The sequence below is a fragment of the Oncorhynchus mykiss genome, chromosome 5, assembly GCF_013265735.2.
Source record: "Oncorhynchus mykiss isolate Arlee chromosome 5, USDA_OmykA_1.1, whole genome shotgun sequence".
Classification (NCBI taxonomy): Eukaryota; Metazoa; Chordata; class Actinopteri; order Salmoniformes; family Salmonidae; genus Oncorhynchus; species Oncorhynchus mykiss.
The window spans coordinates 9,440,320-9,459,365 of record NC_048569.1 but is presented as its reverse complement, the minus strand read 5'-3'; the positions used below and the strand labels follow the sequence as shown (position 1 = coordinate 9,459,365).

The window sequence follows — 19,046 nt, the reverse complement described above, 5'->3', positions numbered from 1 at the left end:
CCAGCGTTGTCCGGGTTAGGGGAAGGTTTGGCTGGCAGGGATGTCCTTGTCCCATCGCGCACTAGCGACTCCTGTGGCGGGCTGGGCGCAATGCATGCTGACACTGTCACCAGGTGCACGGTGTTTCCTCATTGGTGCGGCTGGCTTCCGAGTTAAGCGGGCATTGTGTCAAGAAGCAGTGCGGCTTGATTGGGTTATGTTTCGGAGGATGCACGGCTCTCAACCTTCCTCTCCTGAGTCTGTACGGGAGTTGCAGCAACAACCAATTGGATACCATGAAACATTTCCGCAGTCGTAACGTTAATGGGAAAGGCAGAAGCAAGAGTATAAAACAATCGCAGGAGTAAAGGAAAGAAATCAATTTAATGAGATTCAAGTGGATTTTGCACCCCTGAAGCACAGTAAATAGATGTCTGAAAAAGACAGGTGGGTGGGGCATGCGTGTTACTAACCCTTGTGTCGTAGGAAACGCTGTCTGACAGACGACCCGAAGTCAGCTTGCAGGCACTCGGCCCGCCACAAGGAGTCGCTAGAGCGCGATGAGGAAAGCCCCGTCGGGCCAAACCCTCCCCTTGCTGGGCCAATCATGCAACGCCCTTTGGGGGTCCCAGTCATGGCCGGCTGTGACACAGCCTGGGACTACAGCTGTAGTGGTGTCTCAGCAATGCAGTGCCTTAAGACCACTGCGCCACTCAGGAGGCCATTGAACATATTTTTAGTCCAGGAGGATGTTCAATGTGGGTCTGTGCAGTGCCACCTCCCCTTAGTTGCCATAAAGCTCTCTGAAATGAGAAATGAGCCATCTCTTGGTCTTCTTTGATGCTTCAAATTCACAACATGGCTGGTCGGAGGACTTTGTCACGTGCTGTAGAAATGATTGACACCATCTGTTGGCCAATGAGCAGAGTTGGGATCAAATCCACCAGGTTGGTTCAAGAAGTGAGATGGATTTGGATTGCTCCACATTTGGTACTTAACCTTTCTGATCTCCCCATCCCGGATCCGGGATCGTGAATACAGACTCAAGCTCATTACCATAACGCAACGTTAACTATTCATGAAAATCGCAAATGAAATGAAATAAATATGCTAGCTCTCAAGCTTAGCCTTTTGTTAACAACACTGTCATCTCAGATTTTCAAAATATGCTTCTCAACCGTTGCAAAACAAGCATTTGTGTAACAGTATTGATGGCTAACGTAGCATTTAGCATTAGCATTCAGCTGGCAACATTTACACAAAAAAAACAGAAAAGCATTCAAATAAAATCATTTACCTTTGAAGAACTTCAGATGTTTTCAATGAGGAGACTCTCAGATAGCAAATGTTCAGTTTTTCCTGAAAGATTATTTGTTTAGGACAAATCGCTCCGTTTTCTGCGTCACGTTTAGCTATGAAAAAACCCCTGTATCCAGGATTGTGTAAATCTATCAGCAAGCTCATTAGCATAACACAACGTTAACTATTTATGAAAATCGCAAATGAAATGAAATAAATATGCCATCTCTCAAGCTTAGCCTTTTGTAAACAACACTGTCATCTCAGATTTTCAAAATATGCTTCTCAACCATAGGAAAACAATCATTTGTGTAAAAGTAGCTAGCTAGCGTTAGCATTTCGCGTTAGCATTTAGCGTTAGCATTAGCGTTAGCATCCAGCACGCAACATTAACAAAAACATAAAAGCCTTCAAATAAAATCATTTACCTTTGAAGAACTTCTGATGTTTTCAATGAGGATACTCTCAGTTAGATAGCAGATGCTCAGTTTTTCCAAAAAGATTCCTTGTGTATTAGAAATAGCTCCGTTTTATACATCACATTTGGCTACCAAAAAAAATCCGAAAATTCAGTCCTCAAAACGCGAACTTTTTTCCAAATTAACTCCATAATATCGACTGAAAACATGGCAAACGTTGTTTAGAATCAATCATCAAGGTGTTTTTCACATATCTCTTCATTGATACATCGTTCTTGGACACATGCTTTCTCCCCTGAATCAAATGGTAAAGTAGAAGCAGCTGGCAATTGCGCACCGAATTCGACGCAGGACACCAGGCGGACACTTGGAAAATGTAGTCTCTTATGGTCAATCTTCCAATGATATGCCTACAAATACGTCACAATGCTGCTAAGACCTTGGGCGAACGACAGAAAGTGTAGGCTCATTCGTTGCGCAATCACAGCCATATAAGGAGAGAATGGAAAACAGAGCTTCAGAAATTCTGCTAATTCCTGGGTGATGCATCATCTTGGTTTCGCCTGTAGAATGAGTTCTGGGGCACTTGCAGACAAAATCTTTGCAGATTCTGAAACTTCAGAGTGTTTTCTTTCCAAAACTGTCAAGAATATGCATAGTCGAGCATCTTTTCGTGACAAAATATCGCGCTTAAAACGGGAACGTTTTTTATCCAAAAATGAAATAGCGCCCCTAGTGCTCTAACAGGTTAACCACTAAACCGCTCCAGGGGTGCTGCTCTGCGGTTACGTGTGTGTCCCAGGGTGGTGAGAAATTCCCTCTTGCAGAGCCCATCACCACCCTTAACCTTGGTCTTTACCACTAAGTGGTGGACACACAAACAGTCCTTTCAGAAAACTCCCTGCCCTTTTGTGAAGTGGAATTGCACACACCCAGACGAATGGAAAAACTGCTATGCACAGAGATAGTCAAGGTTAAGCTCTCTTTGTCTAAGTGCAAACGGGCAGCCGTCCGATATAAAAAATGCATCCCCATCAGGGAATCTCCAGAGGGCATGACGAGACGGTGTAGATATGACCAATAAATGTCATTTATAATACTTTATGACCTGTCACTGTCTCAGATTGACGTCAGTGGACTCTGGGACGACTTTCATCCAATCACCTCACATAATGGATATGCATCTCAAATGGCGCCCTGTTCCCAATATAGTACACCACTTTTGACCAGAGCCCTATGAGCTGTGAAAAGGGTGCCACTTGTGACTCAGCCAATGATAAGCAGATGATTCACCGACTACAGTGCAAGGGGAGAAATGATGATGTAGCATTCAGAGGTGTCTAGACTCAAGATGGGGTTTGATAGAAGTCCCAGGCAGATGGTGTCATGAATAGGGGCTGTTGAGGTGTTGATACCGGTCTTATTGTGACCAGGGAAGATATGTTGTTAGATCAGACAAGCTGGTGGTATTGTACAACACAGCTCTGTGCTACTTTACTGTGACTATGATGAATGAAATACAAACTCCCTTATTAAGCAGTGATAATGTTGATTCTGTTTCAACGTTGGTTCTTGAATGCTGATGAGCCTTTGTGATTATATCTGATTTGGAATTTGTCATGCGAAACAGTACCCTGTGCCATCCCACAAAGAGAATAGATAGCACATGGGAGACATCTATGATATCTCTAACAGGCAGCTGCACAGATCTCGATCAAGCATATTCCTGGACTAGAAATAACTTTCAGTGGACGATTCTCCATTGCACATGCTTTTTTTAAAGGGGCAATTTGCAGTTCAAACAATAACAAATGAGTCACTGGTTGAAACAAATGGGTCTGGATGAAAATGTAACCACTCTCAAGTTCATAGACAGAGCAATGGATGCAAGGACTGACCATTCATTTTTATCAACATTTTAGTTTTAACCATGTTGTGAGGCTATACAGTGTTGGTTTCAAATTACATTGTTTACAAACAATGGAGTTAAACAAGCACACCCCTTTCAAGTCTAGTTTTAAGTCCAGTAGGTTCAATGTGGGTTTGTCTTAGGTCAGAAAAATACTTTCAATTTCTCCAAAGCACAGGTTTTCGGTCCAGGAGTAGATTCAATCTGGGCCTATGCACCGTCCCCTAAAACACGATGAATCTCTCTGAAATGGGAATAGACTCACTGAAATGGGAAAAGACTCACTGAAATGGGAAAAGACTCACTGAAATGGGAAAAGACTCACTGAAATGGGAATAGACTCACTGAAATGGGAATAGACTCACTGGAATGGGAAAAGACTCACTGAAATGGGAAAAGACTCACTGAAATGGGAATAGACTCTCTGAAATGGGAATAGGCTCTCTGAAATGGGAATAGACTCTCTGAATTGGGAATAGACTCTCGGAAATGGGAAAAGACTTACTGAAATGGGAATAGACTCTCTGAAATGGGAATAGGCTCTCTGAAATGGGAATAGGCTCTCTGAAATGGGAATAGGCTCTCTGAAATGGGAATAGGCTCTCTGAAATGGGAATAGACTCTCTGAAATGGGAAAATACTCTCTGAAATGGGACATCTCCTCTTTGATGTTTTCCTTCTCCCACAGGTAAAGCTGCGGGCGGTCTGAACCTGGGGAACTTCTTTGCCACTCACAAGGGCTACACCCGGCAAGGCTTTGACCGTCTCAGCACCGAGGGTAGTGACCAGGAGAAAGATGACGATAACGACACTGACTCTGAGAACGAGGAGTACTCGGCCCCGCCTCCCCCTGCCGGCCCCTCCTCCTCCTCTTAGGACCCCCACCACCCCACCTCGAAGCCGTCCCACCAAATGCCAACCGGCCCTTGGCTCCCGTGGTCAGGATGTACTATAATCGTATGTGTATCTATGTTTGTGTTGGCTGCCAATCGTTCCTATTTATTTGTGCAAAAAAACATTCTCGATACGATGTGCCACTATCTTGCTTGGTGAGTTAATGGGACCAGAGATTTTAAGTAAGAGAACACTGGTAGGTCGAGGAGTGATGCTTTTTAGAGTATAATTTTAACAGGAAGGAAGAAAACGAGGGGTAGTTTTATTTTTATAATTAATTGTCTACATAAATCTCTTCCACTTACAGTACTTAATCAACCAGATGCTTTAATGTTATGTTTTCTGTTTTTTTTGGTCCAGAAACTTTGGTTGATTACTTTTATCTGTACATTTGTGCCTTTTTAATTATGTATTTTGCCTTTCTGCAGCACCTACACTACCGTTCAAAAGTTTGGGGTCACTTAGAAAGGTCCTTGTTTTTGAAAGAAAAGCACATTTTTTGCCCATTAAAATAACATCAAATTGATCAGAAATACAGTGTAGACATTGTTAATGTTGTAAATTACTATTGTAGCTGGAAACGGCAGATTTTTTTATGGAATATCTAAGAGGCCCATTATCAGCAACCATCACTCCTGTGTTCCAATGGCACGTTGTGTTAGTTAATCCAAGTTTAGCATTTTTAAAGGCTAATTGATCATTAGAAAACCCTTTTTCAATTATGTTAGCACAGCTGAAAACTGTTGTCCTGATTAAAGAAGCAATAAAACTGTCCTTCTTTAGACTAGTTGAGTATCTGGAGCATCAGCATTTGTGGTTTTGTTTACAGGCTTAAAATGGCCAGAAACAAAGAAATTTCTTCTGAAACTTGTCAGACTATGTTCTGAGAAATGAAGGCTATTCAATTTGAGAAATTGCCAAGAAACTGAAGATTTCGTACAACACTGTGTACTACCTTCACAGAACAGCGCAAACTGGCTGCAACCAGAATAGAAAGAGGAGTATTGGGGCCCAATTGGCTAACAATTGCAAAAGGGTTTTCTAATGATCAATTAGCCTTTTAAAATGATAAACTCTGATTAGCTAACACAACATGCCATTGGAACACAGGAGTGATGGTTGCTGATAATGGGCCTCTGTACGCCTATGTAGATATTCCATAGAAAATCAGCCGTTTTCAGCTACAATAGTCATTTACAACATTAACAATTGTCTACACTGTATTTCTGATCAATTTTATGTTATTTTAATGGACAAAAAATGTGATTTTCAAAGAAATCTCTAAATGAACCCAAACTTTTGAACGGCAGTGAATATTATTACAATTGTGCCACATAATGGAAAGAGCTGCTGCTACTGTCAACTGTACTTAGGTTTCATTGTATCGCATTCAAGAGAAAGGATAAAAAAACATTATTATTATTATCATGTATCTAAAGCTGTATTTAGGAAATTTTCCAATCAGATGTAAGCTGTGTCTGATATTTATTGTGACATACTGAGGTTTTATTGCAAGAATACTATTTTCAGTAACAATGTTATTTGTGTAATAAAGTGTCTGCAAAGCATAACCTTCTCACGTCATTCACTGAGCGACAACATTAAGGGTTCCAACAATCCGGTAACTTTACCAAAATCACAAAGTTTTTCCAGATTTCCTGCTTAATTCCTTCCTAATTCTAGACAACCTGGGAATTTTGGTGGAGTTACTGGAATTTTGCAACCCGACGTACCTTGTAAAAGAGAAGGGATCAGATTCTCGCGTTGTGCTCATGGCACAGGTATTGGATTCTCTTGACACATATTGTATGTAGATCTAGAGGCAAAAGGTCATTGCACAAAATTGCGTCAGTTGTTTTCTATTTCACCAGTGCTTGTACAGTAGCTTATTGGACATGAATATTTTATGAAAACAAGCATTGCTTGCTGAGTTTAACTTATCCTTTTGGTTAAATATTTCTGATCATAATGTCAATATTCAAACTTATTCATTGAGACTGGGTTGACATTGATTGGAGTTCTTCAGATGGCTTCAGTCAGACGTTATTTTGCGGTGTGTTGGTTGAAAGGACACCTAGTGGTGAGCTGTAGAATATGTTTGGTTGGAGGGACACCTAGTGGTGAGCTGTAGAATATGTTTGGTTGGAGGGACGCCTAGTGGTGAGCTGAGCTGTAGAATATGTTTGGTTGGAGGGACACCTAGTGGTGAGCTGTAGAATATGTTTGGTTGGAGGGACACCTAGTGGTGAGCTGTAGAATGTTTGGTTGGAGGGACACCTAGTGGTGAGCTGTAGAATATGTTTGGTTGGAGGGACACCGGTGGTATTATTCACCCCTCTGAATGGCACCCATACGCAATCCATGTCTCAAGGCTTAAAAATCCTTCTTTAATCTGTCTCCTCCCCTTCATCTACACTGATCGAAGTGGATTTAACAAGTGACATCAATAAGGTATCATAGCTTTCACCTGGATTCACCTGGTCAGTCTATGTCATGGAAAGAGAAGGTGTTCTTAATTTTTTGTATACTCAGTGTGAACAGAACAATGAAAGTTTAGGGTTGTTTTTCAGAAATTTCGGTTGGACAATACTTGGAGCCAACCAGGGTTTTTGGAAAACCTGGGAATTTTCAGAAAGTTATTGGATATTCCTGATGGGCAGTAAAGGATTTTCTGATCACCTGATAGGCAGTAAAGTATTTTCTGATCACCTGATAGGCAGTAAAGTATTTTCTGATCACCTGATAGGCAGTAAAGTATTTTCTGATCACCTGATAGGCAGGAAGAGATTTTCTGATCACCTGATAGGCATCCAGATCAGCACATATGAAGAAAATTAGGTGAGTAGAGGAAGTCACCATTGAGACGCATCCATTGACCTCAGTCATATGTTCTGGAGAAATTATAGAATTTGTAGTTCAATCTTTTTTTTGCTATTCTCAACTACGATGATCTGTGATTATACAGTGTGTTGTAAAACGAGTTGTGAATTCATTATGTTTAATGATTGACCATCCCAAAGCAAGGGCAAACAATATGTGTTGCTCTCTTACGCTCTCTTATTTGACCCTCTTAGAGCTAAGCTACACAAGGTCAAGAAGACAGTCTGGCACCCTATTCCCTATGGTGATCTTCTTATGTCTTGGGCCCATAGGTCTCTTGTCAAAGTAGTGCACAATGGCTGCGTTTACACAGGCAGAAGAATTCAGATATTTTCTTTTTCACTAATTGGTCTTTTGACCAATCAGAACATCTCTAAAAAAGATCTGATGTTAAACAAAATCTGATGTGATTGGTCAAAAGACCAATTTGTGCAACAGTAAAACATCTGAATTGGGCTGCAGTTGTAAACGCAGACAAAGTTGGAAATCAACATAGCCACAGTAATTGAAACTCTTTACCCGCTAATTCAATGGGTACTGGTAATTCCCTGAACATTGATAAATGTCCAGAAACCGTAGGACATGATCAGAGAACAGATAGGACATTTTCAGAAACCAGATAGACATTTTAAAGGACTCTAGGGCTGCAAAAAAAAGAGGAAGGGAAGCTCTGCTAAAGTCCACAACAGTAAGTTTTGCATTCTGGGAAATGTAGTATTTTCCCCATATTGAACATTTTTATTTTAATATTAACTAAATATAATAACTTTGAATATTCACATACAGGTTTTGTTTTCCTTGATCATTTATTTTAAGAATTTGTCCTCTAAATCAATTTCAACAATATTTGATATGCATGTATATAACAACATGTTTGATGTTTTATGTACAGGATGTATATTTGTACAGACCACACCTAATGTGGAACAGAAAAAGGCATCGAATTAAATTAAAATTCGAATTGCAATTCTGTTTCATTTTCACTACTTCAATTCAAATTAAATTAAAATGCAAGACTTGAATTGGAATTTATGAGGCATTCTCAATTCCGTTGTGAATCGAGCCCAACCTTGTGTTAGAAGAAGAAGAAACCTTTATTGTCCATGATCTGTCAGAAAGTGGGAACATTATTTTCCTTTTTGACCCAACCCCCAAAACACACACACACACACACACAAAACACACACACACACACACACACACACACACACACACACACAACTGAGGGGTTTGGAAGCTCATTGTCAGCAACAGTGTGGCTCCCCGGCATAGAGTGCGTTTAGACAGGCAACCCACACCAGATTGGATTGGCCAAAATACCAATTAGTGAAAAAAAATAACAGAAGTAGGCTGCCTGCCTAACACAGCCATGTAGAACAGTTAGGGGTGCCTTGCTCAAGGGCACAACGGCAAGGGCACAATAGCCCGGCTATTGTGAAAGATTTGAGCTTTAGACGGTGGAATCAATACTTTCACCAAAGCAGTTCCTGTATACTCTGCTTCTTGTTTTTCAAGTTTGATTCTACCCATACTTGTGTTTTTGAGGCTTTGTAGGAATTATGTCTCTTTTCCCGCCCCTTAGTGACGACATACAAATTACGTTTTTTGGTTATTGGGGTGTATTCATTACGACAATTGTGTTGGAAAACGTTTCTTAAACGGAAACACACTGAACGAAATGGGGGCGGGACCTACCTGAATTAGTCCAATAGAAACTCTCGTTTTGCTCTGTTTGCTTACTTTTGGTTCTTAAACGGTAAACGGTTTCCGTAATGAATTAGCCACCACGGAGTGGAGTTTTGTCCGCTAGTAATGAATACGCCCCTGGTATTTTGAGATTTTTAATGATAGCTGTGATAGCGCAAGATGAAAATCCCCATGCATAATTGGTAGAGTAAAACTGCAAAACACACTTGGAATAAGGTAGATAAATCAGCATCCCTGCTAGTAACAGTGTCGGGACAATGTTGGCTGCAAACTAGCAACAACATTTTTTTCATTGCACACACATTCAGCAAGGTGTACTACTGTGTAGTTGGCAAGCTAGCTAGCTAAGCTGTCCGTGTTGTCAGAAGCCAAGCAGGACTAACTTACTTTGAAGGCATACAGACTCGACTAAGGGCGTTTCATATTAGATAAGGTAAGAGACGTTTAAAAAAAATTGTTTTAACGTTAAGTAAAAAAAAACAACAACACATTGTACATTTAAGTTCACTAAGCTTAACATAAAAAGGGGAGGCAATCGTGCCTGGCCAATGTTAACAAGTCGCTAGACATTTGTCAGGAAGTACAAGCTAACTGTGCTAGGTAGCTAACGCCGTTAGCCATGGACTAGGCTAAGAGCGAGGTGATGTTGTACCTGTCTGGATGGAGGAAGACCGATGAGTCATTCAGTCATTTTATCGGATGAAACGCTTTTTGAATTCCCCATTCAACTGAAAAAATGCTAGCTAGCTAACCCTAAGAAGATTTAGATAAGCATGTCATCCAACCCCAACGTTGATGTGATTTAGAACTATAAACGTCCTTTTCCGTTGCCCGAGTGAATGTTGATTGTAACGTCGTTAATAATTATTTCACTGTCTGTGTCAGCTTGTTATCATTTACATGGTGTAGAAGCTAGTTTACTAATGGCAAGTATCAGACCCAATGTTACTATTTCTATTCACATACTAATAATCCTGATCAGAATACGTTTCCAGGACACAGTCAGAGAACTGGTTCACTATCAGAAGACTATTCAATACATACATACATCTTCCTTGAACCCCATTGCAGTCTAGCCTAGTATATGTGTGTGTGTGTGTGTGTGGTCCACACAGAAAGGAAAAAAACATCAATCAGTAGCTACAATCCAACCTGGAGACCTTGCCCTTGCATTTCAAGGTTGGACTTGTTTTGGATTGGGCATCATCTGACTATCCTGGGCTGATTGTAGCATCCTGGTCGTGCTGTGACTGACATTTTGTTCCCATGACAGATGTCCAGTCTGAGGGTGATGGAAGGTTGCATGGTGGTGTGTGTGCGTGCCCAGGCAGATAAACAGTGTGTCACAAATAGCCCTATACACTACTTCTGACCAAAGCCCGATGACGAGGTGAAGTAGTCACTGACATTTGCGTGTGATACTGTTATTTTATTATTGCTCTTTTTAAATCATTTTTTCCCCACTTTTTTTTTTTGTAAATACTTTAACACTTATTTTTCCTTTACTTGCATTGTTGGTTAAGGTCTTGTAAGTAAGCGTTTCACTGTAAGGTCTACTACACCTGTTGTATTCCGCGCATGTGACAAATACAATTGGATTTGATGTCAGCGAAACGGTGTGGTCTTATCTCTGTCAAGCAAAAGAGGGAGAATGCTGCTGAATGCATATTTTCAGCAAAATGCTCTATATTTGAGCTTTCTAGCCTGTGTTCATTTGTGTTGAAAGTCACTGATAAAATGTAAGTCCTTTCTAGATGACAGCTCAGAGTAGGCTACTTCCTAGTCAGGTGAAAGGATATCAGCTAGGCCTAATATCGATGTGGAAACATTCGGAAGAAAAAACAGATATAATTGGTTGATGGTGCTAGAACAACATAATACACATTACTGTTATTGAACAAGGCTATTTTTGGCTAGTGTTCAACCTTTGGAAAGTGTGTCCATACTCTTCTGTTATAAATCTTACATGGGTCCTTTCTCTTCAGGTGAGTGGCCACTTCCACATTAATCCTGGTTCACTTGTGTCCCAGTTCAGCTGTAGGCCTATGCAATTCACTAGGTTGTCTTTCTATGCTATTGGCTGTATTCAAATAAAATCAAATGTTATTGGTCACATACACATATTTAGCAGATGTTATTGCGGTTGTTGCGAAATGCTTGTGGTGCTAGCTCCAACAGTGCAGTAATATCTAACAATTCACAACAATACACACATCTAAATAAAAAAGAAATGGAATTAAGGAATATCTACATATTAGGATGAGCAATGTCTGAGTGGCATTGAATAAAATACAGTAGAATACAGTGTATAAATATGAAATGAGTAAAACCGATTGGAAACATTATTCAGGGTAAAATGAGCGTGCACACAGTGTCTGTTGCACCCGTTCATAGTTGGCTACCTTTTAGTTCTTCAAAAGAGCAGATCTTGAAAGGGCATAGTTTTCCCAGAGCTGTCAACAGCCTGGAATATTTATGGTGGTTGAATTGGCTCAGTTCTTGTGGGCATTTGTAGAGCTACAACGACTCCAGGTGTATTTCACTCCAGAAATCCATTAGTTTTTTTTCATGAGGAATATAAAAATAAATAAAAGGCCTATGGCATGAATAGTTAGGATGATAATGTATTATACAGACAATTCTGCTGCTAACACAGATCTAGCTCTAGTGTCATTTAATTCAAGCTCCTTTTCCCTTGCCCTCTTCATCTCCCTCTCAATGTCTCTTCACTGAATTAGGTCTATTCATTTGTGCCATTCTGTCAGACAATGCCCTCCATTTTATTTTTACTTCAGTGGCATTCCTCCCTAGCCTTCCTCTCTGCTCGCTCAGACATGAGGATTACCCGGTTATAGCCGATAAGTACCCAGTGAAAAACTTCCAAAGTGTATCTCATCCTGCACCGTTAAAGGGAGGTTGTTAGGACAGCACACGTAACGGTCTGACCTTCCCTGTAATCTGGGTTTCACGTTCACTGTCTCTGCAATGACGTGACCCTGTTTGATAGTCCGCTCTGCTTCTTAATCAGCGGGAACAGGGAGGACAGCCGTGTGCGTCATGTTTAATTGCCGTCTTCCACTGTGTGTGTGTGTGTGTGTGTGTGTGTGTGTGTGTGCTGTATTGTCCATCCTCCACATGTGTTATATTGTGAGCACAAGTTAAAATATCCTTATTGGCCTCCAAACATTTGGGGCCTTTGTGATAATTTATTTTGTGGTGGACAAATAAAGCACATACATGTTTGTGTTTCAGGCAAGATAGTTAGAGGACAAAAAAGACATGCTGGGCTGTAAGGAACAGGACGACAGGAGCGTAGCACCAGCTCACTGGCTGTGACCCTCTAACGGAGTACGGTAACCCAGCACCCTGATTGTACAAGTAGACATGCACCAGGGATAAACCCATTCCCTTCCCCATCAAGTTCTTTAAACTACCCCCCCACCTCTTTCTCAGGGGGTCTAGTGGACCAGTTTGGGTCTCAGACAGGCAGGCCCTGGGGTAGGGAAGAGAGGGTGAGGGATAAAGCCTAGTTCTTTGGAGGCTGGGAGGTGAGGTGAGTGAGAGGTGTGGCATTTGGAGGAGGGAGTGCAGCAGGAGGCACAGGGCCAGCCACAGACAGGTCTGTGGTAGAGAGGGACAGGCCTCAGCCCCAGGACTCCCAGGGTCCCCAGCCGCAAGACGGCCCAGCCATGTCTAAAGGAGGTGAGGCTCCAGACGGCGGGGAACACCCTCGCTTCTTCGTAGGCTGCGACGACAACGAGGGCGAGGAATTGCTGGACCCCGGGCGGGTCATGGGCTACGACTGCCTCTACGAGAATGTGGAAGAAGAGGAGGAGGACGAGGACGACGAGATGTATGATTCGGTGAGTTGATTTGCCCATAGAGATCGTCAGAGTGGCTGAAGATAAAGCGTCCATCTTTCTAAAAAGAACATCATCCAAGTCATAACAAAATAGGCACAATTGAGACTGCAGTGGAGGCACTTGATTCTGCACTAAATGTAAATCTATGGCTTTTGATCGAAGTCCATTTTTAGGTGTAATATGCTCACGTATAAAGTAACTTTCCAGGTTCTGAATTGAGCAAAGGGTTCACACACAACAAAGTGAATCCTCAGTCTGTTCAAATCTTCACACAGACTGTTTCATACTGTTTTTGGAGCATCTAATAGTGTCATCATGGAAATTAGAGATTTATGTCACAGTACATGTTATAGGATTTGATCAGGATTTGGCTGAGATGTTGCAGTGGAAATTTGGAGTTGATCTCATATATTTGCATTGGGCATCTTTCTGAACATGCATATCATTTTTAATTAAGTATGTAACTAAACACTCAAATTAATTGCCTTCCATTCTAAAGCTTGTGATGATTGATTGAACATTCTATTTTGAATCAGCTTTGCTGAATATTGTCAGTTGTTATATAACTGTCAATGCCGTTTCTATCCTCTGTATGAAGAATTGATCGGCTTACATTTTCCCCAAAAATGTCCTTCTTTAATGTTCCTTGAACAATCCTAAATAAAATGATTGGTTTACATAACAAGTGTGTTGTGCCATTGTCATGCATGGTAAAATACTGGTATGATGACATAGTTTTTTAAAAAATGACCCAGAGTGGACAGTCAGTTGTCTAGAAAGAGGCTCATTAGGCAATCTACCAACTGACCTAAAGTAGGCAGTCCGATAGCTGTCTAGGGAGAGTCTCATAGCATCAAGTTCCTCTCCCCTCCCTAATCTGTAATGATCTCAAAACAAACCAAATGGTTGTCTCCTGGGAATTGGCTTTAACCTGTCCAGTTCTTGCCCACAAGTGGAAATTACTAAAAGAAGACAAGGCGAGGAGAGCACTTGAGACTATTGAGATGCACCCATTGGTGCCTATTCCTCCATCTCCTCTCCCTAGCGAGGGAGGCTCACGAGAGACTATTGCATTGCACCAAGGTTATAGGCTGTGTTCCAATACTCTATAGAATCCTGTCCTCATCTCCTTAACCCCTATTCCTCCATCTCTTCTCCCCTAGCCTCCTGAGAGGCAGATCGTGGTGGGCATCTGTGCCATGTCCAAGAAGTCCAAGTCCAAGCCCATGAAGGAGATCCTGGAGCGCCTCTGTCTGTTCAAGTACATCACGGTGGTGACCATCGAGGAGGAGGTCATCCTCAACGAGCCTGTGGACAACTGGCCACTCTGTGACTGCCTCATCTCATTTCACTCCAAAGGTTAGCGCTGGGTTACCATGCATGTGCGTATCAACAAGCACACAAGCGCATAAACACACATACACATGAATAAACACACACATACACCCTGGGTCAACATGGACACGCTGGGTTACCATGGACATGTGCGGACACACAAACACAATTTATAAACAAACAAACACAGTAGGGATGAGACAAATGTACAATGTTTAAATGGCCATTTTTTAAAATCTGTTTTCCATTAAAACAGTAAGTAAAATTCTACGAGAATTCACAATGCAGATGGTCTACATCGTGCTGCCTGTGGAGAGAGAGAACAGTTTATAATTTATGCTGCTCTTGCTTTTCACGAGAGTGGCGTGCGTAGGTTATTGTTGTCCAATCACAAGGCATCAAACCGGTTAGTTATCAGGAGATATCTAGGCTAATAGATTGGAAGGTTAGTTATCAGGGGATATCTAGGCTAATAGATTGGAAGGCTAGTTATCAGGAGATATCTAGGCTAATAGATTGGAAGGCTAGTTATCAGGAGATATCTAGGCTAATGGATGGAAAGCTAGTTATCAGGAGATATCTAGGCTAATAGATTGGAAGGCTAGTTATCAGGAGATATCTAGGCTAATAGATTGGAAGGCTAGTTATCAGGAGATATCTAGGCTAATAGATTGGAAGGCTAGTTATCAGGAGATATCTAGGCTAATGGATGGAAAGCTAGTTATCAGGAGATATCTAGGCTAATGGATGGAAAGCTAGTTATCAGGAGATATCTAGGCTAATGGATGGAAGGCTAGTTATCAGGAGATATCTAGGCTAATGGATGGAAGGCTAGTTATCAGGCGATATCTAGGCTAATGGATGGAAAGCTAGTTATCAGGAGATATCTAGTCTAATAGATTGGAAGGCTAGTTATTAGGAGATATCTAGGCTAGTAGATTGGAAGGCTAGTTATCAGGAGATATCTAGGCTAATAGATTGGAAGGCTAGTAATCAGGAGATATCTAGGCTAGTAGATTGGAATATTTGTTATCAGGAGATATCTAGGCTAATAGATTGGAAGGCTAGTTATCAGGAGATATCTAGGCTAATAGATTGGAAGGCTAGTTATCAGGAGATATCTAGGATAATAGATTGGAAGGCTAGTTATCAGGAGATATCTAGGCTAATAGATTGGAAGGCTAGTTATCAGGAGATATCTAGGCTAATGGATTGGAAGGCTAGTTATCAGGAGATATCTAGGCTAATAGATTGGAAGGCTAGTTATCAGGAGATATCTAGGCTAATAGATTGGAAGGCTAGTAATCAGGAGATATCTAGGCTAGTAGATTGGAAGGCTTGTTATCAGGAGATATCTAGGCTAATAGATCGGAAGGCTAGTTATCAGGAGATATCTAGGATAATAGATCGGAAGGCTAGTTATCAGGAGATATCTAGGCTAATAGATCTGAAGGCTATTTATCAGGAGATATCTAGGCTAATAGATCGGAAGGCTAGTTATCAGGAGATATCTAGGATAATAGATTGGAAGGCTAGTTATCAGGAGATATCTAGGCTAATAGATTGGAAGGCTAGTTATCAGGAGATATCTAGGCTAATAGATTGGAAGGCTAGTTATCAGGAGATATCTAGGCTAATAGATTGGAAGACTAGTTATCAGGAGATATCTAGGCTAATAGATTGGAAGGCTAGTTATCAGGAGATATCTAGGCTAATAGATTGGAAGGCTAGTTATCAGGGATTTTTAAAAACATTATCGATCCCAACTTTGAAACGTTCACACCCCAAACACATGCACATACGTAAACACACGCGCACACACACCACACACACACACACACACACACATATATATAGACAAACTCATACACACACATACTCACTTACCCACGCCCTCGCATATACAGCCCTCATTGTTTAGGTTGACACTGCTGTTCATTCATCACAAGACGGTTCAGTGTTTTGAAACGTCCAACATTGCGTAACCGTTACTGGAAGGAGGCAAGGAGGTGTTGTTTAAAGACAGAAGATACATGTGCTTCAGCACATACAGTATTTCCTTTAAGGGATACTTTTCCCAAATTAGGATGATTTGCACATGAAGTGTGAAAAAGGATAGGGAAAACAATATGTAATTGGGTAAAGTATCTCACACTGATTATGTAGCTCAAAGTTATTTCTAGATGATTTGGACAGTGCAACATACTAATATTGATAACATTGACTTGCATTGGATATGTGCCACACATGCTAAAAAGTTTGCATTTGGAAACAGTGGCCAGGTGAACAAAAGACTAGACAGCTTACAGGGTAGGACAACAGGGTAAGGGAAACTACACACATTTTTATTTTATTTGGCGAAACTATCCCTTTAATTAAGGAGTCACAGCACTGGTGCTTCTGACTTTGTGTTGTAATTGACATGTAATGTGTTTTCATTGTTTCCTGTGTCTGCACGTCCAAAGTTAAGTGGGGGTGGGGGGGTGGGGGTCACCCTGCTTTTCTTAAACCATTGCTTCGTCCCAAATTAGGGCTGGGAATTGCCAGGGACCTAATGATACGATATTATCACGATACTTGGGTGCGATGCAATACATAGAATCGTAATATATATTGTGAGTCGGTACTGTGATTTTATTGTGATTTGATTTGATGTTCCAAACATATTCCTTTTGCTGGGGGACAAGAGTGCCATGAGAAAACGACTTTTAGTCAGTCATGGAAATAAAAGTGCTGAAAACAAATAGGCTCCGTATTTAAAAGAAGATGAACAAGACATAAGAAGAAAAAAAGACAGAAATGTTGGTGCAGGTATAGCAAAGTAGCGCAAAAATTATATAGCGATATTGTCAACGATATAATATATCGTCAAAAATAATATCCTGATATGTACCAATTAAACCCCTCCCCCTTTTCCCTGCCTGCAATGCTTTGGACCAGGGCCCATATGTAAACAGACCTCTCCAACCAGCGATTTATTTACTACGTAGTCCTCGTCTGGCTGGCACACCACACCTATGTCACCCAAGAAGCTGTGATGTGATTTGGTCAGCTGCCAAGCGGCCTGTAGTTAAGTTTGTTTACGGCTGGTGGTTTATTTCAGCTTGTTGTTTAGACTCGTCCTCTAGACATCAACTCTAGCTGGTAACATAAGAGGTTTAGGATGTGTCCCAAAATACACCCTATTCCCTACATAGTGCACTACTTTAGACCAGAGCTCTATGGCACCCTATTCCCTACATAGTGCACTACTTTAGACCAGAGCTCTATGGCACCCTATTCCCTACATAGTGCACTACTTTAAACCAGAGCCCTGTGTACTGTGTAGGGAATATGATGCCATTTGGACGCTCATTAGTCATTTTGTCATATGAGCTAAACAGTAAAGCAAACATGTTACCTCTCAATGTATTGTAGAGAGAGAGAGAGAGAAACACATGCCCGTTTAGTTCACACAATCTCTGCTAGTAAGGCCTTTAAAGCACGGGCTTTACAAGGAAATGCCTTCGTATTAAATATTTTAGGAAATTAGCCGTTAGCGAATGTATTTTCCTCCGTCCTCCTGGCACAGAGGTCTTTTGAATGAGCTTGACTTCACCTCTGTTCTCCTACAAACACAAGTTGTTTTTATTGGTCTTTTTTTTTTTTAGGTTTTCCATTGGACAAAGCAGTAGCCTATGAGAAACTCAGAAACCCGTTTGTCATCAATGATCTGGATCTCCAGTACTACATCCAAGACAGGTAAGGTGATTGACAGTTGCTATGGGAATCATGACCATATGTGGTCAAAGGCATGTGTTGGACAATAGGTCATTCTTCACATTATGGTTGCTAATAGTCATCGGTGGATAACTGAACGATCCTGAAGTTTATAATCAAAGGGTGAATGATATGTTCCCCTCTGCCCATGTTTGATGCCTTGGCCTATGTCCCAATCAAGAGAATCTAGTGTTTTAATTTCTCATGAAACGAATACCACTGTTTCACTAAAGGCAAAGGTGTACAACTCTTGTCAGAGGGCAGCAGTGTATGCTTCCTCAAATTAATCTTGGGTTGGGTGTTTGATCATTAATTGATCAATCATGTTGAATGAAACACTAGAAAATACTCACTATAGACCATCCACAACAATGTCCTTCACTGTTTTCTAAACTTTTGCATTGTTCAATAATCCACTAGTCAAAAGGCATGTGTTGGACAATAGATCCTGACACGGCTGTTGCCCATTCTTCACATTATCTTCACAAAAGGGCTCCCGAGTGGCGCAGCGGTCTAAAGCACTGCATCTCAGTGCTAGAGGTGTCACTACAGATCCTGGTCCGATCCCGGGCTGTATCACATCCGGCTGTGATCAGGAGTCTCATAGGGCGGCGCACATTTGGCCCAGCGCCGTCCGGGTTAGGGGAGGGTTTGGCCTGGGGTAGTCCGTCATTGTAAAATAAGAATTTGTTCTTAATTAACTTGCCTAGTTAAATACAAAAATAATACAAAAAAAAAACACTGGTGGATTTTTAAACAATGCACTACTTTTGACCAGCCTTTATGGACTCTGGTTAAAAGCCATGTGTTGGACAGTATCTCCCGACATCACTGCAGCAATGGAAACATTGGAGGTTGCTTTCATTCTACACATTATGGTTGCTAATAAAAATCACTGGTAATGCTAAACGAGTGAAGGACATGAATCCCTTTTTTAGGAATGGTCTATAGTAAGTATTTTTAGTGTTTTTGTTTTCTCATGATTGATCAATCACCCAACCC

The 19,046-nt window shown here is 41.2% G+C and overlaps 2 protein-coding genes across 18 annotated transcripts in view; both read left to right on the top strand.

Annotated features, from left to right (window-relative positions):
• Positions 1-4,905, top strand: part of pam (peptidylglycine alpha-amidating monooxygenase) — a 156,090-nt gene extending 151,185 nt beyond the window's left edge. For all 5 annotated transcript variants that reach the window (XM_036976720.1, XM_036976721.1, XM_036976719.1 and 2 more), the window contains one exon: positions 4,295-4,905. In XM_036976720.1, the coding sequence (XP_036832615.1) occupies positions 4,295-4,482 (188 nt within the window). In that variant the 3' untranslated portion in view covers positions 4,483-4,905. The remainder of the gene's footprint in view (positions 1-4,294) is intronic.
• A 4,258-nt stretch (positions 4,906-9,163) lies between these two features.
• ppip5k2 (diphosphoinositol pentakisphosphate kinase 2) overlaps positions 9,164-19,046 on the top strand; it is a 70,204-nt gene continuing 60,321 nt past the window's right edge. For 6 of the 13 annotated variants that reach the window (XM_021601596.2, XM_021601599.2, XM_021601589.2 and 3 more), the window contains exons 1-4: positions 9,164-9,520; positions 12,340-12,950; positions 14,114-14,309; positions 17,936-18,026. In XM_021601596.2, the coding sequence (XP_021457271.2) occupies positions 12,777-12,950; positions 14,114-14,309; positions 17,936-18,026 (461 nt within the window). In that variant the 5' untranslated portion in view covers positions 9,164-9,520; positions 12,340-12,776. The remainder of the gene's footprint in view (positions 9,521-12,339; positions 12,951-14,113; positions 14,310-17,935; positions 18,027-19,046) is intronic. The other 7 variants (XM_036976716.1, XM_021601600.2, XM_021601592.2 and 4 more) reach the window with 2 other exon arrangements.